At 36.4% G+C, this 24,908-nt stretch overlaps 1 protein-coding gene across 1 annotated transcript in view; it reads right to left on the reverse strand.

The window, feature by feature from the left end:
* Positions 1–910: 910 nt before the first annotated feature.
* The window catches only part of LOC308646924 (cytochrome P450 3A9-like), a gene marked incomplete at its 5' end in the record, with an annotated part of 28,857 nt that continues 4,859 nt past the window's right edge, over positions 911–24,908 (reverse strand). The window contains 9 exons of the mRNA XM_081290502.1: positions 911–1,045; positions 1,669–1,831; positions 10,975–11,201; positions 11,690–11,850; positions 14,165–14,231; positions 15,798–15,925; positions 21,610–21,758; positions 22,436–22,524; positions 22,788–22,901. Coding sequence (XP_081146628.1) covers positions 950–1,045; positions 1,669–1,831; positions 10,975–11,201; positions 11,690–11,850; positions 14,165–14,231; positions 15,798–15,925; positions 21,610–21,758; positions 22,436–22,524; positions 22,788–22,901 — 1,194 coding nt within the window. The 3' untranslated portion in view covers positions 911–949. The remainder of the gene's footprint in view (positions 1,046–1,668; positions 1,832–10,974; positions 11,202–11,689; positions 11,851–14,164; positions 14,232–15,797; positions 15,926–21,609; positions 21,759–22,435; positions 22,525–22,787; positions 22,902–24,908) is intronic.

The following is a 24,908-nucleotide window of genomic DNA, read 5'->3' on the forward strand; positions in this document are numbered from 1 at the left end:
CTGCAATCTGCATTTGGGGTAAAATTGGGGGTTCATAACCCACTTCAATCTAATGTATGAAATATGATATGTCAAGAGCTTTGTAATGTTGTGAACAACCAATAAAAAAATAATAATAAAATAAATGGATAAGGGCTGCACCATTAGGAGTTGAAGATTGACTACAACTATGTTCCTTGCTTTCCAGAATCAAAAAGGGAGATAATATGGGAGTATTAAATCTAAGCTAGAGATATAGTAATAACTACACCTCAGTAAATTTTTACAAATTTTGCAGTTCAAAAATGGCAGAAGGACACTATGAATATACTTTTCCACTAATGGGAAAATTCACAGTGGGTTAACTTTATCTACCTTACTATTTAATTTGAATTGCTGAAAAAGCTCCATGTATTCACTTACTGTGATGATCAAAAGATTGAATTTTGACTCCACTGATTCAGTACTATATATCCCCTTAAATGGGCATAGAGGCTTCAGATAAACTTCTACAAGGACATGTTTATTGACTTTCTCATTATAAAACTTATCACAGCATATTTCAAAGAACACATCATATATCAATGTCACTACAGAAGCCACCACAACCACCCTCATTTTTTTAAAAAATTGTTGACAAATTTGCTGATAATTGCTGATTCTCTGATCAGAGCTCAGGAGGAGCTCCCAGGACTAACTGTCGGTGAGAGGAGAGAGCCCATTAGACCCAGAAAAGGTGAGTCTTCATGTCTGGCACTGAGGTGGTCACCTCCTTTCCATCAGAAAATAGACAATACTCTGCACAGACCCTGAGAAAGCTTAGGAAAGGTCCAGCATCTCTTATCATTGATCAACTGAGGAATATAGAGTCTATCTTCATTTTGAGTTTTCTTCACAAAATAAATTTTTGTTCTCTGATGTTCTGGGTCCCAGGCTCTGAGGACAACAATGCACAAATCCTTAGGGAAATTCAGGCTCCACTTATTGTCCCATCTCTGCATACAGCCTTCAGAATAATGGGCTTTTCAGGTTGAAGAAGTCCTTGATTGGCTAATTTCAGGGGAATCTGAAAAATTTCGACAAGCACATGGAGAAGCACTGAATGAAACAACAAGAACCAAAGCAGCAAAGTCGAGAAGATATATTAAGCACAGTGATGCTTCACAAACATAAAACTACTTTTAGTATTATGTACTTTGTATTCATCCTACTCATTCTCTAAGGTGGGTCATGATTAAATAGTAAAATTATTAATTTATCTGAAAAATTATTTCATAAACATTTATTCTGTACAAGGCCTGAGACGGGGAGGTTCTCTAAATTCTGGTGAGGAGAGCTTCTCTCAAACATCAGAACCCTGTGGTCACCACACCTCACGACTGTGCACAGGGTCTCTCCAGGATACTTAAAGCTGAATTTACACTGTGCTCAAGTTCACAGTCCACACATACACATGGCACACTAATCTGCATTGAGTCCATACATTTTTTACACTTTGCTCTTCATAAAGCCATAGATTTAGAGCCCCCACAGTGAAGAACTCTAAAATCTCAAAGATGGTGAAGAAGAGATTCACTGGACTATACATCTAAGAATTAAATGATGAATAAGCATATATTTTTCTGTGACTAGGCCCCTGTTTGGAAAAACATCTTCAAATAAACATTATTTATATGAAAATCTACTGACCTGTGTTTCCTTACAAGGTTGGAAGGAGAAGTTCTGAATTACTTTGACAAGAGCAACTTTCATGTTCATGAGAGCAAACCTCATACCAATGCAGTTTCGGGGTCCATTTCCAAAGGGCATGTACATGTAAGGATCAATGCTGTCCTTGTTCTGCTTACTGAACCTGGTCAACAAAGATGACAAGTCAACAAAACATTAAAACTACAACAGTTACTTATTTCCGTTTGTGCCTTAGACATCCCCAAGCAATGGTGTAAAAGATTATTTCTGGGCTGGTTATTGAAATCCATCTGTGGTTTTGCTATAAGAATTGTTAAGCTATCGAGTTTTTTCACCTTTCTCCCCCTTAGCCTATAGGAGTTATTCCACCTTTCTCCCCCTTAGTCTATAGGATCTTTCAGTCTTTTTGAGATGAGATAAATTCTGTTTCAAAGGAAATCATGATAAATTGAAACAGTAAAGGAAACAACACACATATAAAATATAAGGAGTATAAGAGTGAATACATAAAATGAAATGAGATAGTGGTTATGTCAGTTATGGGACATGCTATGAAATTTGAAAACAGACACACACACACACACACACACATATACACAAACAGACTTCTGGTGCCATATCTGAGGAGAATTAGTTTTAGCATCAGAATAAACAAAATCCTGGGTGTTGAAGTCTCTTATAAAATAATGAGAAAATACTGGTATAACCTATGCACTTCCTGAAATATATTTTAAATCATCTCTGGATTGCTTATATTAACTAATAATATGTAAATACTATATAAATACTTACTGTATTAGACTGTTTAGGGGAAACTGACAAGAAAAAATGTTTATTTAGTTAGTTGAAATTATAGATCCAAAAACCATACGTACAGGCTGAGCACAGTGGCACACGCCTGTAATCCCAGTGATTTGGGAGGAGGAGATAGTAGGATCCCAAGTTCAAAGCCAGCTTCAGCAATTTAGTGAGGCACTAAGCAACTCAGTGAGACCCTGTCTCTAATAAAATACAAAATAGGGCTATGAATGTGGCTCAGTGGTCCACCGCCCCTGAGTTCAATTCCTGATACCCCAAAAAAAGCATACATGCAAGAGGTTGAATGCAAAAATTATCAAGTGCTAGCAAAAATCAAATAAAATATGATACAATCTAGTTTTGCAAAAATATCTATATATGCATAAAAAAGTTTATGAGAACATGGTCATATTATTAATTCATAATTATTTAGAGAATTTAACAAACTAAAAAGTTTCTTCTCAGCAAAAGAAATAATTTGTGAAGTGAATAAGGAGCCTATAGCTTGGGAGAAAAATTTTACCCCTCACACATTAGATAGAACACCACTCTCTAGAGTATATAAAGAACTCAAAAGCAAAGCACCAAAAAACCAAATAACCTAATCAATAAATGGGCCAAGGACCTGAACAGACACTTCTCAGATGAGGACATACAATCAATCAACAAATATATGAAAAAAATGCTCATCATCTCTAGCAATTCAAGAAATGTAAATCAAAAGTACTCTAAGATATCATCTCACTCCAATTAGAATGGCAACTATTATTAGGACAACAATAAGTGTTGGTGAGAATGTAGGGAAAAAAGTACACTCATACATTGCTGGTGGGACTGTAAATTGGAGCAGCCAATATGGAAAGGAGTGTGGAGATTCCTTGGAAATCTGGGAATGCAACTACCATTTGACCCAGCTATCCCTCTCCTTGGTTTATAGCCAAAAGACTTAAAAAACAGCATGCTACAGGGACACAGCCACATCAGTGTTTATAGCAGCACAATTCACAATTCACAATAGATAAACTGTGGAGCCAACCTTAGATGCCCTTCATTAGATGAATGGATTTTAAAAATGTGGCATATATACACAATGGAATTTTACTCATCATTAAAACAGAATAAAATCATGGCATTTGCACGTAAATGGATGGCATTGGAGAAGATGAAGTTAGCCAATTCCAAAAAAACAAATGCTGGATGTTTTCTCTAATATAAGGAGGCAGACTCATAGTGGGGTAGGGAGAGGGAGCATGGGAGGAATAGATGAACTCTATATAGGACAGAGGGGTGGAAGGGAAAGGGAGGGGGCAGGGGGTTAGCAAGGATGATGGAATGTAATGAATATCATTATCCAAAGTACATGTATGAAGGCAAGAATTGGTGTCAACATACTTTATATACAAACAGAGACATGAGAAATTGTCTTGAATATGTGTAATAAGAATTATAATGCATTCCGTTGTCATTTTTTAAATTAATTTAAAAAACTTTAAAAAAGAATTTAGGATAGTGAATGGACATGGCATTCATTTTGTTCCTTGTCATAAATTCATATCATTTTGCAAGAAAATGTTATATTTATAACAATAAAACTGCTTAAAATACAAAGACATATATAAAAATGATTACATAGGGAGATCCAACATGGCGGCGGGTGCGGAGAGATCAAGTCTCTGACTTCTTCAGCTGTGTGGGCATAGGGAGACGTAAACAGTCTAAATGCTGTTTGCTCAGGATCACTAGGCAATGCTGAGCTGACGTGGATCTGGGGCGAACAGTCTGGGCCTCTCAGAACACACACTGAGCCCGCATCGGCTGAATTCAAGCTCCCGTTTGCCTGCTTCCCGCAGACAAACAGCTGTGACTCAGCACTAATCCATCCGGCTGAAACAACTGGTCAGCCCTTCTCATCCTATGGAGGTAACTGCACACTGAGCCTTCATAGGTAGTGGCCACAGGTTTGAAATGGGGCTTGGGAGAGACAGTAAGGACCCATCCATTGCATTGGTCACCTGGCAAAGGGAAACAAACTGTCACCATTTGCAAGATATACCACCATGGCAGAGAACTGACGTAACCAGACTGTGTTGGAGGAGATAACTTCATTGAAACCTGCAGCTACAGGTGTGTAATCCCCTAGCCTTCCCTCTCCACACATCGGGGAAACCTTAAGGGCCCCTACCAGCTCTCCCGTGAGTGCAATAGCCAGACCTAGGGAATCAGAAGTGGCACGGGACCCATGGCACAGAACTCCTGGCTACCGCTCCCACCAGTGCTGACAACTGAGGTCTCTTACACCAGCTACCAGGGGCGTGGCTACCGGAGGGCAAGTAAAATTCCCTGAGGATTCTCAGCCCCAAGCTCTACAAACTTAGGGTCTGAGGGAATGGCAAACAGGGAGAGTGTGCCCAGTCGTTCATGAAAATAGGGGCTCCCTGGAGCAGCAGACCTGGCGTGTAGCCAGTATTGTGGTGAGCATCACTGGAGAGAGGGGCCTGGCTAGAGGAAAAGTGGGGAAGTGACTAGACACAAGAGGAGGCCCTAGGCACTCAGGATTGGAGACTCGCCCAGTCTGCGAGGAGGAGCTGCTGCACAGTGATTGGTTCCCATGTATTGACAGGAGACATGGCCTGGTGGGCACAGCTCCACCGACTGGAAGAGAAGTTAATCAAACTCAAACACTGCATTTATTAGTTTTTTTTCTCATTTTCTGACTTGGGTTTTTTTTTTTTTCATTTAAATTTTTCTTACTTGTTGATTTTTAAATTTTTTAAATTTTTTAAAAATTTTTTTCTTCTAATTTTAATTTTTATTATTATTATTAATATTATTATTATTATTAAAAAATATTTTTCTTTTTTTATTTCCTATTTTGTTTCTTCTTTTGTTTTTTCATTTTCTTCAATTTTCTTATTCCCCCTTCCTTGAATTCTACCTGCTTACTCTCATTCTCTTTAGTGACTTCTTCCCTTCCCTTTTAATACCTTTCCTCCCAAGCATCAAATAAATTTACAGGAGTAAACAGTACCTCAGCAGTCAAACAGAACAAGAAGTAACATGAGCAGCATGAAAAAGCAAGGAAGAAAATGAGTACCAGCAATGCAGGACAGCCTAAATATTCAGGAGGACCTGGAGTCATCAGAAAAATGGTCATATAAAGAACGCAAGGAACACCTTAGACAGATGGAATGGAACCTTAAAGAGGATATGAGACACCAAATTCAAACAGTGAAAGAACATATTGAAAATGAATTACATAAACAGATAAAACAAGAAGTTAAGCACCTTTATCAGGAGATAGAGATTATAAAAAAATCAAACAATAATTCTAGAAATGAAGGAAACTATAAACCAAATTAAAAACTCAAATGAGAGTATCACTAACAGAGTGGAGCAAGTAGAAGCCAGAACGTCAGATAATGAAGACAAAATATATCATCTTGAAAAGAGTCTAGCCAACTCAGAAAGGCAGGTAAAAAATCATGAGAAAAACATCCAAGAGATATGGGATAACATAAAAAAACCAAACTTAAGAGTCATTGGGATAGAGGAAGGTATAGAGATTCAAACCAAGGGACTGAGTAACCTGCTGAATGAAATAATTACAGAAAACTTTCCAGATATATAAAAGGAAATAGATATTCAAATTGTAGATGCATACAGGACACCAAGCATACAAAATCACAGTACACCAACGCCAAGACACATTGTTCTGAAGATATCCAATATACAAAACAAAGAGAAAATATTAAAAGCTACAAGAGAAAGGAGGCAGATTACATTCAGGGGTAAACCAATAAGGTTAACAATGGATTTTTAATCACAGACGCTGAAAGCAAGAAGGTCATGGAACAATGTATTTCAAACACTGAAAGACAATGGATGCCAACCAAGAATTCTGTATCCAGCAAAATTAAGCTTCAGGTATGACAACGAAATGAAAATCTTTCATGATAAACAAAATTTAAAAGAATTTGCAGCCAGAAAACCAGCATTGCAAAGCATCTTGAGCAAAACACTACACGAGGAAGAAACGAAAAACAATTACCAAAACCATTAGTGGGAAGTGCCTCAGTAAAGACAGAGGGCAGGGGGAAAGATAATCATGGAGAAACAAACTAAATTAAAAAAAAAGATAAATAATGAAACATGCCTGGAAGTACAAACCATATATCAATAGTAACTCTAAATGTTAATTGCTTCAACTCTCCAATAAAGCGACATAGGCTGGTATCATGGATTAAAAAAAGAAATCCAACAATATGCTGCCTCCAAGAAACACATCTGATTGGAAAAAACATACACAGGCTGAAGGTGAAAGGATGGGAAAAAATATACCATGCACACAGTCCTCATAAGCAAGCAGGGGTGGCCATCCTCATATCGAATAAAATCGACTTCAAGACTAAGTTAATCAAAAGGGATAAGGAAGGACATTATATACTGTTAAAAAGAACCATTCACCAACAAGACATAACAATTATCAATATTTATGCTCCAAATAATGGTGTTGCGACATTCATAAAACAAATTCTCCTCAAGTTCAAGAATCAAATAGACCACAACACAATAATTATGGGTGACTTCAACACACCTCTCTCACCATTGGACAGATCCTCCAAACAAAACTTGAATAAAGAAACTATAGAACTCAATACCACAATCAATAACCTAGACTTAACTGACATATATAGAATATATCAATCATCATCAAGTGGATATACTCTTTTCTCAGCAGCACATGGATCTTTCTCAAAAATAGACCATATATTATGCCATAGGGCAACCCTCAGTAAATATAAAGGGGTGGAGATAATACCATGCATTTTATCTGATCATAATGGAATCAAACTGGAAATCAATGATAAAAGAAGGAAGGAAAAATCCTACATCACATGGAAAATGAACAATATGTTACTGAATGATCAATGGGTTAAAGAAGACATAAAGGAGGAAATCAAAAAATTCTTAGAGATAAATGAAAATACAGACACAACATATCAGAATCTATGGGACACAATGAAAGCAATTTTAAGAGGGAAATTCATCGCCTGGAGGTCATTCCTCAAAAAAAGAAAAAAACAACAAATAAATGAGCTCACACTTCATCTCAAAGCCCTAGAAAAGGAAGAGCAAAACAACAGCAAATGTAGCAGAAGGCAAGAAATAATTAAAATCAGAGTGGAAATCAACGAAATTGAAATAAAAGAAACTATTGAACAATTAAGAAAACTAAAAGTTGGTTCTTTGAAAAAATAAATAAGATTGACAGACCCTTAGCCATGCTAATGAAGAGAAGAAGAGAGAGAACTCAAATTACTAACATACGGGATGAAAAAGGCAATATCACAACAGATGCTACAGAAATACAGAAGACAATTAGAAATTATTTGGAAAACCTATATTCCAATAAAATAGAAGATAGTGAAGACATCGATAAATTTCTTAAGTCATATGATTTGCCCAGGCTGAGTCAGGAAGATACACACAATTTGAACAGACCAATATCAATGGATGAATTTGAAGAAGCAATCAAAAGACTATCAACCATGAAAAGCCCAGGACCGGATGGGTATACACCAGAGTTTTACAAAACCTTTAAAGAAGAATTAATACCAATACTTTTCAAGCTATTTCAGGAAATAGAAAAAGAGGGAGCTCTTCCAAATTCATTCTAAGTGGCCAACATCACCCTGATTCCAAAACCTGACAAAGACACCTCAAAGAAAGAAAACTACAGACGAATATCTCTGATGAACCTAGATGCAAAAATCCTCAATAAAATTCTGGCGAATCAGATACAAAAACACATCAAAAAAAAAAAAATGTGCACCATGATCAAGTGGGATTCATCCCTGGGATGCAAGGATGGTTCAATATACGGATATCAATAAATGTTATTCACCACATCAATAGACTCACAGATAAGAACCATATGATCATCTCAGTAGACGCAGAATAAGCATTCGACAAAGTACAGCATCCCTTTATGTTCAAAACATTAGAAAAACTAGGGATAACAGGAACTTACCTCGACATTGTAAAAGCTATCTATGCTAAGCCTCAGGCTAGCATCATTCTGAATGGAGAAAAATTGAAGGCATTCCCTCTAAAATCTGGAACAAGAAAGGGATGCCCTCTATCACCAGTTCTACTCAATATATAGTTCTCGAAACACTGGCCAGAGCAATTAGACAGACGAAAGAAATTAAAGGTATAAAAATAGGAAAAAAAGAACTTAAATTATCACTATTTGTGGACCACATGATTCTATACCTAGAAGACCCAAAAGGGTCTACAAAAAAACTACTAGAACTAATAAATGAATTCAGCAAAGTGGCAGGATATAAAATCAACATGCATAAATCAAAGGCATTTCTGTATATCAGCGACAAAACTTCTGAAACGGAAATGAGGAAAAACACTCCATTCACAATATCCTCAAAAAAAAATAAAATACTTGGGAATCAACCTAACAAAAGAGGTGAAAGATTTATACAATGAAAACTACAGAACCCTAAAGAGAGAAGTAGAAGATCTTAGAAGGTGGAAAAATATACCCTGTTCATGGATAGGCAGAACTAACATCATCAAAATGGCGATATTACCAAAAGTTCTCTATAGGTTTAATGCAATGCCAATCAAAATCCCAAAGGCATTTCTTGTAGAAATAGATAAAGCAATCATGAAATTCATATGGAAAAACAAAAGACCCAGAATAGCAAAAGCAATTCTAAGCAGGAAGTGTGAATCAGGCAGTATAGCGATACCAGATTTCAAACTATATTACAGAGCAATTTTAACAAAAACAGCATGATAGTCTTACCAAAACAGGCGGGTGGACCAATGGTACAGAATTGAGGATACAGAGACTAATCCACAAAGTTACAACTATCTTATATTTGATAAAGGGGCTAAAAGCATGCAATGGAGGAAGGATAGCATCTTCAACAAAGTATGTTGGGAAAACTGGAAATCCATATGCAACAAAATGAAACTGAATCCCTTTCTCTCGCCAGGCACAAAAGTTAACTCAAAATGGATCAAGGAGCTTGATATCAAATCAGAGACTCTGCGTCTGATAGAAGAAAATGTTGCCTCCGATCTACATATCGTGGGGATGGACTCAAAATTCCTTAATAGGACACCCATAGCACAAGAGTTAATAACAAGAATCAATAATTGAGACTTACTTAAACTAAAAAGTTTTTTTCTCAGCAAGAGTAACAATAAGAGAGGTAAATAGGGAGCCTACACCCTGGGAACAAATTTTTACTCCTCACACTTCAGATAGAGCCCTAATATCCAGAGTATACAAAGAACTCAAAAAATCAAACAATAAGAAAAATATAACCCAATCAATAAATGGGCCAAGGACCTGAGTAGACACTTCTCAGAGGAGGACATACAAACAATCCACAAGTACATGAAAAAGTGCTCACCATCTCTAGATGTCAGAGAAATGCAAATCAAAACCACCCCAAGATACCATCTCACTCCAGTAAGTTTGGCAGCCACTATGAAGTCAAACAGCAACAAGTGTTGGTGAGGATGTGGGGAAAAGCGTACACTTGTACACTGCTCGTGGGACTGCAAATTGGTGTTGCCAATTTGGAAAGCAGTATGGAGATTCCTTGGAAAGCTGGGAATGGAACCAACATTTGACCCAGGCTTTCCCCTTCTCGGAATATTCCCTAATAACCTTAAAAGAGCGTACTATAGGGATACTGCTACATTGATGTTCATAGGAGCACAATTCACAATAGCTAGACTTTGGAACCAACCCAGATGCCCTTCAATAGATGAATGGATAAAAAAATGTGGCATTTATACACCATGGAGTATTACACAGCACTAAAAAATGACATAATCATGGAATTTGCAGGGAAATGGATGGCACTAGAGTAGATTATGCTTAGTGAAGCTAGCCAATCCCTAAAAACAAATACCAAATGTCTTCTTTGATATAATGAGAGCAACTATGAACAGAGCAGGGAGGAAGAGCAGGAAGAAAATATTAACATTAAACAGAGACATGAGATGGGAGGGAAAAGGAGAGAAAAGGGAAATTGCATGGAAATGAAGGGAGACCCTCACTGCTATACAAATTTACATATAAGAGGTTGTGAAGGGAATGGGAAAATAAACAAGGAGAGAAATGAATTACAGTAGATGGGGTAGAGAGAGAAGATGTGAGGGAAGGGGATGGGGGATAGTAGGGGATAGGAAAGGTAGCAGAATACAACAGTTACTAATAGGGTATTATGTAAAATTATGGATGTGTAACCGACGTGATTCTGCAATCTGCATTTGGGGTAAAAATTGGGAGTTCATAACACACTTCAATCTAATGTATGAAATATGATATGTCAAGAGCCTTGTAATGTTGTGAACAACCAATAAAAAAATGATTACATAGCTACCTGTATTTCATCTATGATAAGAAATACAAGGACATGCTTGGACAACCCTAGCCCAGGGTGGTTCCCTTTCCCAGAGGCCCTGTACCTTTCAGGGCGGAACTCCTCAGGCTCTGGCCAGTGCTGTGGGTTTCGATGAAGAACAAAGCTTGGTATCATCACCACTGTCCCCTTCCTAATGGGCACTCCATTGATTTCAACATCTTTCTTACAGACCCTCTGAAGTCTTCCAGAAATTGGGTACAACCTGAGAGTTTCATTCACCACCATGTTCAGGTACTCCATCTGTAACACAGTATCATAGGTAGCAGGTGCCTGAAGAGAAAAAAAGAGATTTTTTGGAAATGCATGTTTGGAACTAAATTTTAACTCAATCTACATAGTTTATTAAAGTGTTACAAGGTCCCAAGAATAACGGAATGGTGAAGGAGAGTAGTGCTTACAATTGACTAAGCATTATAATAGACAAACAGCCAGGCAGGAGCTCTTGCCACAGTTCATCAGATCACATGATCTGGACATTTGAGTGACACATGCTTACACTTCCTGGGTATCATCATGGTAACTGGTAATGGGTACTACTGAAATTACACTCTTTTCAAAATTCCTTGTAGTTTTGAGAATAGCATTTTCCCTTTAATACTGTGTTTTCCCTTTCATTTCTCTCTTCAGAACCTTTCCAAATAGAGCTGGTGAAAAGAATCAGTGACTATATTTTGGACAAAGCCTCCTAGGAAGTGAAAAGGAGGCAGTCTTTTTGAGGCTCAGCCTCCCTCCTCCCTCTCCAGATACCATCTTCTCACCTTATTGGGCAAAGCCTCATCAATCTCCTGCTGCAGTTTGGTCTGGACATCAGGATGGGTGGCCAGTTCATACAAAATGAAGGAAAGAGCACTGCTAGTGGTGTCATAGCCAGCAGAAATGAAGATAATTGATTGGGCCACAAGCTCCAGATCAGACAGGGCTAAGGGAAGAGGAAACACAATTTAGGTAAATCCAGCAAATCACAACATCAGGGTTTAGATGAAGAGAAATCCCATTAAAACCCACAGATCACTAGGCAGGACCATGGAAAAGCAATTCAGGGTCATTCTCAGAGTGGTTTTCACTCTCATGTCTATCCAATAGGGGAAACGAAGGAAAACATTTTTAATCCAGTTTTCCTGAGGTCTATACCACTCTTGGACTTGGCTACTAACTGTGCCATTCTCAGCACCACCAAAGATAGGTAATTTCAAGAGATACCATTTCTATCTAAGATACACAGTAAGATCAATATGGACTTTTAGATACCTGGGCCCTGAAATAAACATGGTCTCTGTGCCAAACATGCAATTCAAGATAAAAAAAATACATAAAACAAGTGTTTGAATGGTCTACAGATTTCAGATTTACTGATTATGATTTTCTATGATGATGTCATGAGAACATTTAATTATCAAATCTTTTATCCCAGTGAGTATAAACCCCATGAAATAGGACTATAAAGTCAAGGTTCAGGCCAGTGCAGTGGCACACACCAGTAATCCCTGCAGGAGGCTGAGGCAAGAGGATCATGAGTTCAAACCAACCTCAGCAACAGCAGGGCACTATGCAAGTCAGTAAAACCCTGTCTCTAAATAAAATACAAAGTAGGGCTGGGGATGTGGCTCAGTGGTTGAGTGCCCCTGAGTTCAACTCCTGGTAACCCTCTCTACTGCACCAAATAAAAGTCAAGATTTAGAGCTTGAATGTTGGCATTCATAGCTACCAGCCACCTGTGGGGGTTTAGATTTTAATTAATTAAAAATCAATATACTTCAGTGGCACTAGCCACATGTCAAGTGCTAAGTAGGCATATGTGTTTTGTGGCTATTTTATTGAAGAGTTAAACTATAGACTGTTTCCTTTATCTTAGAAACCTGAATAGAACTGGGTAGATACATTCAGGATAGATGGATGGATGGATGGATGGATGGATAGACAAATATATATATATATATATATATATATATATATATATATATATATATATATATATATATATATATATGACAGATATGATAGATAGATAGATGATATGTAAATGTGAACCTAAAAATATGTACACTGGGTCTGGGGTTGTAGCTCAGTGGTAGAACACTCACCTAGCACACGTGAGGCACTGGGTTTGGTCCTCAGCACCACATAAAAATAAAATAAAAGCATTGTGTGCACCTACAACTAAAAAATAAAAATATCTTTTAAAAAAATATGTATACTGGCAGGCTGTAGTAAGCCAAGTGTTCATCTTTATAATTAATTGCTCAACATTCAGGACTTTTTTCAGATGGTTGTCAAGGCACTAAGTACCTCAAATTAGAACTGCAATGGGAGTATTTGTGTATTACAGAAATAAGCAATAAATTAGGAAAAAATTTTTGAAGGAGAGAGAAAAATAGTTTATATTACTGGATGTGAGTAGATACAGAAATATTTCTTTCCTCTGTTCCATGTAGAAGTATTTCATGTTAATAATCTTGTCTACTGAGAGTATCTAAAAGCAAAAATTCACAAGATGATCACAGATTTTGATTTCTAAATTCAATTAATTGGAAAAACAAGAAACAAACCTGTCAGGGGAAACAGAGCAGAAACCTAGAATATCTTAAATTAGAAAGCAAGAAAATACTTAGAAAATAAATGAAAAGGGCACAGAATACACTGTGTGCTACTATAATGTGGATATATGTCATAGGATGTACAAGACCAAGAGCAAACCCTAAGGAAATCTGTGGACTGTGAATGATAGAAGTGTGTCAGCACAGGTTCCTGAACTGTGATAAATATAACTCTCTGGTGGTGGATATTATGAGTGAAGCAGTGTATTCAAGACTACATGAAGAACCTCTGTGTTTTTAGCTCAATATTGCTATGGCCAGAATAAAAAGAAGCTACTTTTAAAACAATCATTTAAAAGGTGACAATAATAATAGAAGACTCAGGAGCCTACATGAAAGGGATTCCAGTGGACAAATATGGGAGAATTGAGCATCAAAATAAAAACAGTAAGAAAATAAGTTGCATAAAAATACCATGCTGGTAAAAGAAATACTTGTTTAAATCAGCTTCAACATTGAACATGGCTGTAGGTGTGCTTCTCTAGAAAGTTCCTCAGGCTACTGTATATGATATCCAAGCATGCACTTTCTGCAACTTGGTAGAAATACTCTTCTTCCTGGAAAATCTCCTGCACATTTCCAGAACAATATTTCCCTCTGAGTTTCCCCATCAGTAGACGAGATAGCAACCTTGTTTACCTTTATGAGACTCCACATCTTTGGAATTCTGAGAATTTATCATAAGCTGAAGAAAATCCACCTGATGCTAGAAACATAGAGATTTCAAAGATAGAAGATCAATTATGAAGTCAGAAAAAAATTAAGGGTGAAGAACTTATCTTCCCTTCTGAGGCTATGACTTCTTCAAGTACAAAAGTCCAGCTGGAGTTTCCTAAGTCATCAGTGAAGAAGAGTATCCATCTACAAACTTTGGACAGTAGGACGTTTCCCTGAGTGAAAGCAGGCTATGGTGTCCAATAGCTACTGGCCTTTGCTCTCCCTGCTTGTGAGCTCCTATAGATTCTGAACACAGCCTCCTGGCAAGAGAGTGGCTGGCTTTGTCTCCTGTTACATTTATTTGCTCAGGGAGAAGTCCTGGACTGCACTACTCTTCACCAAAGACATCACAAATTAATCTCCTGCCATTTTTAGAGTTCACCATCAGATTTTGAGCAAGCTTCTTGAAAGATCCCACCATGCTTGAAGCTATGAACTTTGTACTGACACCTGGAGGGCCCATCCTGGTCCCTGGCCTGCACACATCCTTGTGCTGGGCTTTGTACATGAGGCAAAACCTTCACCTAAAGAACCCCATGCCTGCTCCATGAGGGGCCAAACAGTGCCAGCTAGCCTGAGGATGCATTCTGTGGAGCGTTTGTAAAGTGAGAGGTTTGGAAATGCAATGATTCTTGATCATATAAAATCTTATAAAATTAAAGCACCAGGAAAAAAAAACTTACGTTGAAATTGTATCTATTGAGAAGAAGGAATATGATAAAATATTTTCCTCTATTTAAAAAAAATATTTCAAAGAGCAAACCCTAAGGTTTATAAAAAAAATTAAGTTCTACATATTAACAAGGTACCCTATTACTTTGATATATGTATATGCTGTTTGATGTTTATGTCAGTTTAGACACATCTTTAACTGCATTTATCATTTCCTGATGATGAATATTTTCAAAATAGATTTGGCTCAATTAATAAGAACAATTTTAACATAGTGCTGCAATAAACATTGGAGTGCAGATTTCATTTCCTGTGGTTATACACTTAGTAGTGAGATTGCTGGATTATACAGTGGGTCTGTATTTGATTTCTGAAGGCCCTCCAGACAGTTTTCCATAAAGGCTATCCAAATTTACAGATCTATTCAACAATGTACAAGAACTCCTTTTTAGAGCATTTGGGACTTTTCCTATCAGCAATATTTATGCCTTGACAAACTAATTACCATGCCCATTATTTAATTGTAAATGATTTCTCTCTGGTTCATTATTTTTTCAGTATTTGGAATACATAATTTTATTTATTTAAGTCTTTTTTATTAGTTCTTTTTAGTTATATGAGAGTAGAGTCCATTTTGACATAATTATAAAAGCATGGAATATATCTTACTCTAATTCAGTTCCCTCTCTGATTCATTCTTGTTTCTCAATTACCAGATGCTAAATTCTTTATTCTCCCCAAATGGAAAGCTTCTACTACTCTCAACCAAGAGTTATTCTTCATCTACCTTTTAAAAATATACAAAGAAGTATGGAAGTCATACACCCATAGGCAAATAAATTATCAAAAATGAACCTCCTCTGTATCCACCACCAGATTTTACCTGTTGTTTCTCTTGAAGGCGACTTTCTTTCATTCTGTTTATAGCTTTCTTTAAAAAAGTTGTGACATCCTTTGGAAACAGAGAGATATTCATTGCCTCATAAATTGGAGTAAGGAATGGAAAGATTGCTGCAGGGAAAAGAAAAAACAAAGGACACTTCAGTGAAAAATGTAAAATTTACCTGGAGCAATTACATCTTTTCTACCAATCAGAAAAGTGGAAGTCACAAGGGTTCCTAAAGAGGAATTGTTTCTGCTGGGACCACTAATTGGGCTGCAGGCCACTGGCTGAGCAAGAGGATGTCATATATAGGGCCAGCACCATACCACTGAAATCAGTGGCCCCTTCTATCTCTATGGAGTGACCAAAGGAGCAAGATGAAAACCCTGACCCCTTTCCCCTTCGTGTACTGGAATAGCGTGTCTTTGGATAAAACTAGGCTTTAGACTGATGCTGCAGTTAATCATGCTCTTCAAGAAAGAGCAGTCAGGATGGGACCAACAGAGCATGAAATATAAAGATATTGTAACAATCAGATTATCACAATAATTATATATATTACATAAATGAAATAGACAAATTCCTAAAGAGACACAAAGAACAGAAACTGACACAAAAAGTAATATAAAATATATATTGACATACATCATGTGATGAGACTAAGTTAGAAATTAAGAACTTTTCTACAAAGTGAAGCTCAGGTCCAGATGTTTCATGGAAAATTCTACCAAAGACTAAAAGAACTAATACCAATTCTTTACCTCTTTACAAACATTCATAGAAATATCTATTGTTTTCTAAATATAGAATACAGTGAACACTGTATTAGATCCTAAAATGCCCGTGTTAACCTAATCCCAAGAATTAACACAAAGATAACACAGGAGAACTACAAACTGATATATCTTATAATTATGGATGCAAAATCTCAACAGAATATTGGCAAAATAATTTGTTGTTCTAGCCTCTTCCTCCCTCCCTCCCTCTCTCTCCCCTTCCCACTTATCTATCTCCTCAAAGTCTCTTTTCTCCTGCTACTATCCAACATCTTTTGATTCCTCCTTTATGTTTCCTAAGATCTAATAACTCTATATCCTCATCTCCTACCTCCTTGACATCTCGTCCTAAACCCACCCCCACTTCTCTCTTTGTCCATCATTATAAACTGTAGGTCCTTTTGCAACCTACTGTTTATATTGTTAATAATAATCAAACTCACCATTCCTGTCTATTGTAACAAAACAGGAAACATCTCAATGAAAGCTATTTGGTTTAATTAAGCCTGCATATTGTTTGCATTGGGATATGTTAATATTGATCTCCTCCTGAAAAGAGAGGTCATGGAATTCTGCATGGACACTATAAATCTATTGGTAAAAACTGTAATACCTTGGATCTACACTGCTAAAGGGAAAGACAAACAATATGAAAAAAACAAGGGAAGAAAGTGCCCCAAACAAACCAAGATACATTACTAGAACCAATGGCCAGCACAGCAGAAGAGATTTCCAAGAGGAGTTCAGGATGTATGTAATTAAAATGTTCTGTGAATTAAAGAAAGCAAACATAGGCAACAAAAGGTCAATTCAATAAAGAGCTACACAGTCAAATACAGGAAGCAAAATATTACTTCAATGAGGAGATAGAGATTCTACAAAAAAAGGAAAAGAAATCCTTGAAATGAAGGAAACAATAAATCAAATTAAAATACTCAATAGAAATTATCACCAACAGACTGGATCACTTGAAAGATAGGACCTCAGACAATGAAGACAAAATATATAAAATTGAAAGTAAAGTTGACCACACAGTGAAGATGGTAAGAAACCATGAGCAGAACATTCATGAATTATGGGATAACACAAAAAGGCCAAATGTAAGAATTATTGGGAGAGAAGAAGGCATAGAGTTCCAAAACATAGGAATGAACAATTTATCCATGAAATAATATCAGTAACTTTTCCAAACCTGAATAATGAATTGGAAAATCAAATACAAAAGGCTTATAGGATACCAAGTGTACAAAATCACGACAGATCTACACTAAGGAAATAACAATAAAAATGCCTAACATAGAGAATAAAGAAAGAAATTTAAAAGCCACAAGACAAAGGAATCAGATTACATATAGGAGGAAATCAATTAGGATCTCTCAGATTTCTAAACCCAGACCTTCATCAACAAGAAATAACAATTATAAATACTTATGCGCCAAACAATTAATTATGGGATAACATGAAAAGGCCAAATGTAAAGGCCATCTACATTCATCAAACTCTTCTCAATTTCAAGAGTCAAATAGACCACAACACAATAATACTGGGTGACTTTAACACACCTCATTCACCACTGGATATATCTCCCAAACAAAAGCTAAACCAAGAAAATATAGAACTCAATAATACAATCAATAACTTAGACTTAAGAGATATAGAGAATATTTCATCCATCAATGAGTGAATACACTTTCTTCTTTGACAGTACATGGATCCTTCTCTAAAATAGACCATATATTATGCCACAAAGAAACTCTTGGAAAAATACAAAGATACTACCCTGAATGCCATCAGATTATAATGGAAAGAAATTAGAAATTAATGATAAAATGAAAAAAGAAGCTACTCCAACACCTGGAGACTAAATAATATGCTACTGAATGAGCAAGGGATAGCAGAAAACATCAGAGAGGAGATTTAAAAATTCTTAGAGGTAAATGAGAATACTGATACAACATATTGAAATCTCTGGGATTCATTGCATGGAGTTCATTCCTTAAAAGAAGAAAAAGTCAATAAATAAAGGACCTAACATTACATCTCAAAGCCCCCCCCCCAAAAAAAAAGAACAATCAACATCAAAAGTAGTACAAGACAGGAAATAATTAAAATCAGAGCTGAAATCAATGAAACTGAAACAAAAGAAACAATTGAAAAAATTGACAAATCAAAAAGTTGGTTCTTTGAAAAAATAAATAAAATTCATAAACCTTAGTCACACAAATAAAGAGAGAGAAAACTTAAATTACTAACATCTGTGATAATAAAAGAAATAATATGATGGACACATCTAAAATACATAAGATAATTAGAAACTATTTTGAAAATTTGTACTCCAATTAAATAGAAAATATCAAAGACATCGACAAATTTCTGAAGTCATGACCTACCCAAACTGAATCGAGGTAATATACACAAGTTAAATAGATCAATTTCCAGCAAGGAAATAGAAGACACCATCTAAAGCCTATATACAAAGAAGAGACCCAGCCAGACAGATTCTAACAAGACCTTCAAAGAAGACCTAATACTAATACTCTTAAAATTATTTAATGAAAGAGCAAAAGAGGGAACACTTCCAAACTCATTCTATGAGGCCAGTACACCCTGATTTCAAAACCAGCCAAAGACACATCAACAAAAGAAAATTTCAGACCAATATCTTTAATGATCATACATGCAAAAAGTCTCAATTAAGTTCTGGCAAATCCATACTACCAAAAGTGTTTTACAGATTTAATACAACCCTATTAAAATCCCAATGGCATTCTTCATAGAAATAGAAAAGGCAATCATAAAATTTATTTGGAAAAATAAGAGACCCAGAATAGCTAGCAATACTTAACAAGAAAGTGAAGCAGGAAGCATCACTATACCAGACCTTAAACTATACTACAGAGCTATAGTAATAAAAACAGCATAATATCTGCACCAAAATAGACTTGTAGACTAATGGTACAGAATAGAGGACACAGAGACAGACCCACATTAATATGGTTATATTATACTATACAAAGGTGCCAAAAACTTTCACTGGAGAAAAGAGCCTATTCAACAACTGATGCTGGCAAAACTGGAAATCCATATTGGCACCAAAACAGACATGTAGACCAATGGTATGGAACAGAAGATACAGAGACAAACCTACACAAATACAGTTATCTCATACTAGGCAAAGGTGCCAAAAACATTCACTAGAAAAAAAGCCTCTTCAACAAATGATTCTGCAAAAACTAGAAATCCATATGTAGCAAAACGAAATTAAGTATCTCTCACCGTGCACAAAATTTAACTCACAGTGCATCAAGGACCTAGAAATTAGGCTAGGGATCCTGAACCTAATAGAAGAAAAAGTAGGCTCAAACTTTCCTTAAGACTCCTAAAGTGTAAGAAATAAAAACAAGAAACAATAAATGGAATGGATTCAAACTAAAAAGCTTCTTATCAACAAAAGAAACAATCAATAAGGTGAAGATAGAGCCTAACGAATGGGAGCAAATTTTTACAACATGCACATCATATAGAGCACTAATCTCCAGGATATATAAAGAACTCAAAAAAAAAAAAAAAACTTAACACCAAAAAAACCCACAATAACAACAAATAACCTTATCCTTAAATGGGCTAAGGAATTAAACAGACATTTCTCAGAAGAAGATTTACAACTGATCAACAAATATATGAAAAAATATTCAACATCTCTAGTAATTAAAGAAATTCAAATCAAAACTATTCCAGGATTTCATCTCACTCCAATAAGAATGGCAGTTATGAAGAAAACAAGCAAAAATATATGTTGGTGAGAATGTGGGGGGAAAGACACTTATATTGCTGGTGGGACTGCAAATTGGTGCAACAACTTTGGAAAGCAATATGGAGATTCCTCAGACAAGTTGGAATGGAACCACCATTTGACCCAGCTATCACTCTTCTTGGTTTATACCCAAAGGACTTAAAATCAGCATACTACATTGATGCAGCCACATCAATGTTTATAGCAGCTCAATTCACAATAGCTAAACTGTAGAACCAACCTAGATGCCCATCAACAGATGAATGGATAAAGAAAATGTGGTACATATACACAATGGAATATTATTCAGCATTAAAAGAGAATAAAATCATGGAATTTTCAGATAAATGGATGAAGTTGAGAATATCATGCTAAGTGAAGTAAGCCAATCCCAAAATACAAAAAGCCAAATGTTTTCTCTCATAAGTGGATGCTGATTCATAATAGGTGGGACAATCATCAGAGGAATGAAAGAAGTTTGGATAGGGCAAGGGAAATGGAGGGGGAATGGGTGTAGGAGTGATGGTGGAATGAGATGAACATCATTACCCTAGGAACATGTATGATGACACAAATGTTGTGAATATACTTCATGTAGAAGTTCAGAAGTGAAAAGTTGTGCTCCATTTGTGTATTATTTAGTGAAATGCATTCTGATGTTATATATAATTCATTAGAACAAATAAATAAACAATTTCTTTTAAAAAAGAAATGAAGGGCTGGGACTGTAGCTCAAGCGGTAGTGCACTCGCCTGGCATGTGCAGGGCGCTGGGTTTGATCCTCAGCACCACATAAAATAAAGATGTTATGTCCACCAAAAATTAAAAAAATACTTATTAAAAATTCTCTCTCTCTCTTTCCCTCTCTCTAAAAAAAGAAATGAAGTACTCACACATGCTTAGGATGGAAGAATTTGAAAATACAATGATAAATGAAAGAAGTCAGACATGCAAAGCCACATATTGTTGGATTCATTAATAGAAAATTCACAGTATCATCAAATCTATAGTCAGAAAATAGATTCATGGTTGCTTAGACTTGGAAAATAGAGAGTTGATAATGAAATGGTAGCCTGCTTCTGAGTTGACAAATGGTCACTAGTGATGGCTGCATATATCTTTGTACTGAAAACCACTTAATTGTATAAATTAAGTGTATAAATTAAAAGATATGTTAATTACGTAACAATAATGATCTTATTTAAATGGAGAGAAGGAACGAATAGCATGGTAGTCCACATACTTATTGAGAGGATCAAAGGGTCAAAGAAATCAAATTTTAAGAGCTTCTTGACTTTCTCCACAAAGGGATCTTGTGGGTTGTTCAGGAAATCGATGTTCACTCCAAATGATGTTGCAGTGATCACATCCATGCTGTAGGCCCCAAAGATGCTGAATAGAGAAAGACATGGAAAGGTAAAATCAGTGCCTCTTCCCAATCCTTCCACTACACATGCAGCAAGAAGTAAGAGTAAGTCCACATACTCAGACAAGACAAGCAGAGAGCCACACACACTCAGTTATCTGATGGACTATCAGATGAGTCCATGATCCCTTCAAACTGACTATGAGGCCTTTATGAGTTGCAAATGAAATACTGCCCTTGTGCCAAGAGTGATGGGGACAGTGAGTTGAGTTAGACTCACCTCTGAACTCAAGAAGTTCACCCACACAGGGATAAGTTCCATAATCAGACACACTACAGTAGCAGAAGTAGAATGAGGATGATGGATAGTTGTGTACAAACTGAGCTTCAGCAGGACAAGAGTGGAGGTACTGACTCAAAAAAGGTGACCTTGACCTTGACAGTATTTTTTCTTCTAGTATATTCAAAGTCATAAATAGCAGCGAAATAAACCTTGGCAGATAGGAAGAGATCCTTTCTCCCCCAGCTGCCCTGTCTCCTCCTGGGAGCAGCTCCTTCTTGGATGAATAGTTGGAGTTGTGACTCCAAACACTTGCTTTGTCTGCTCATTGCACTAGCTCAGCAGTTGGAATTCAGTTCTGTGTCAGGCAGTTGAAGGGGCTCCTGCTGGAGCTTGGAATGCCAGAGATGCCCTGCTACTTACTCTTTCAAGTTGATAAACTTGCCCTTCTCTGATTCCAGTCTCATGTTTTTCACCAACACATCTCCATACTGGTTAATGATGGGGAACATCTATGCACAAAACACAAGATTGTCCATAGTTAAGTGAGGAGACTCAGTCCCCAAGGCTATGGTTTTCCCAGGATGAAGAAGTATGAGACATTTATAATGAATCTTTCTATATATCTTCTAAAACATAAAGACAAAAGAACATTTTTAGGAAGTTCAAATTCAGAGGACTATCCCTTGGAAAGGGACTACTATCTATCTCACTTTCTATCCATCCCCAAATTTATTCTTTAAGTTTCCAATGAAAAGCCCTCCTATTTTATTACCTCCTTGAGTTTTCCACTGGTGAAGGTTGGAGACAGAAGTGTTCTTATTCTCTTCCACTCTTCATCCTCAGACAAAGAGATGGCTTTTTTCATAAATCCCACTGGACCAAAATTCTAGAGTCCAAAGAAAAAGAGATTTTGTCCTATATAAATGTGGAGGTCTCCACAGTTGCAAAAGTTTGTTAAACAAGCATCATTTATTTAAAAAAAATGTTTAGTGACTGCCTGCTAGGTAGCTAGCCCTATGTCAGACACTCAATAGTATTTATTCCAAGTGCCTAACCTCCTGTGAGTTTGGAAGAGACACCCAGGGACCTCACACTGTTTTTGGACTTTATATTCCAACCTTTGTTTAGATGAAAAATTTTCACTCTGTTGAAAGCTTTTTCTAGGGGAATAGACATAAAGAAGACCTAAGAAAACCTAGTACAACCCCCAGGGCTGTGCAGAGCAGAAATCCGTTGGTGACAGATACCAGGTGTTCTTGGTCAACTGTATGTTACCTAAGAACAGTTCTGTCTTTACATGCATTTACAGCATAAGCATCTTGAAAAAGGGGTGGTTAGATATGATAATTTTAAAAATACAAATATTTGAAATTTAAAGGATTGGAATATAAGTGTAATACAAAAAAAAACAAGTTATTAATGGAAGTTCTTCCAATATTTTCTACAAGGGCAGAAGGAGAAAGGAAGATAATTCTTATTTTCACGTAGGTGCTAGCCCACCAAAGCAAAACCCTTGAAATTTACTTCTATGATGTTAAATATATTTTTTAATTAAAATGTATGCTTCCAGCTGGGCACAGTGGTGCATATCTGTAATCCCAGCAGCTCAGGAGTATAAGACAGGATGATCACAAATTGAAAGCCAGCCTCAGCAACAGTGAGGTGCTAAGCAATTCAGTGAGACTCTGTCTCTAAATAAAATACAACATAGGACCAGGGATGTGGCTCAATGGTCGAATGCCTCTAAATCCAATCCCCAGTACCCCACCCCCAAAATGTATGTTTCCAGAACTCATTCAGTATAAAAATTTAGGAGATTAGGAACAGAGGGAAGCTTCTTCAACTTGATAAAGAGATTCTTAAAAAATCCACTTTCAGCTAACAATACACTTCCTGGTGGCAAACTGAATGCTTTCTCCCAAGCATCAGGAATAATTCAACAATGTCTGCTCAGCCACATATAGAAAGACAAGTAAAAACGTTCATCTGAGTGTAGATTAGTGATTTGGACATGTTGGGAAGTAAATAGAGGCTGGATTTGGGCAGAGTGGAATATATGTGTGTATTGAACATAGCAGCAAATCCTATTATTATGCACAAATGTCATACATTAATCAAAGTTTTAAAAAAATATTTTTGTGATGCTGGGGATTGAACCCCAGACTTTGTGCCTGCAAGGTAAGCACTCTACCAACTGAGCTAAACCCACACCCAAAGTTTTTAAAAAGTGAAGATAGAGATTGTATGGGAATCCACACACATACACGTCAGCCTCATCTAAAATTAGGGTAAACTTTGGAAGATTAAAGTCTATATCCTTCAAAAGAAATGTTCACTCCTCTGGCTCTTATTCAACTTCACACTGGAACTCCCAGCTAATATCAGAGGAAAATAAAAACAAATAAATGAAAGAAATACAGATAGGATTTTCCCTATTTATAGGTGCAATCTTTGTCCAATGTAGTTAGCACACAAGAAACCGGGCATATTTCTGAGGTTAATGAAGAATTTGTGAAAACACATTAAAAACACAATCTAAATTCATCTACACAAATTGTAGGCATGTGATACATTTGCACAGAGCTGCACACTCATACATATAGGCACACAAAACAGGAAAAATGAAAATAAAAAGCCTAGATTGTATCAATTTCCTGTTAGTATAGAAAAAGGAACTTAATAAATTTATAGTCATGTAAGAAATTATCATTGGGTAAAACAGATTATACATGCAACTGCCTGGTAACTTTTTTTTTTGCAAAGAATGCCCTCTGAATTTATAAATATCTCAGAATAAAAATTGAGTTAATAAATAAATGTTACTTTGGATTAGACAAAGGGAAACAAAGAAAAGGGTGAGGGGATGGGAATAGGAAAGACTGTAGAATGAATC

This window comes from Spermophilus citellus (assembly GCF_964194105.1).
Source record: "Spermophilus citellus genome assembly, chromosome: 4".
NCBI classification, from domain to species: Eukaryota; Metazoa; Chordata; class Mammalia; order Rodentia; family Sciuridae; genus Spermophilus; species Spermophilus citellus.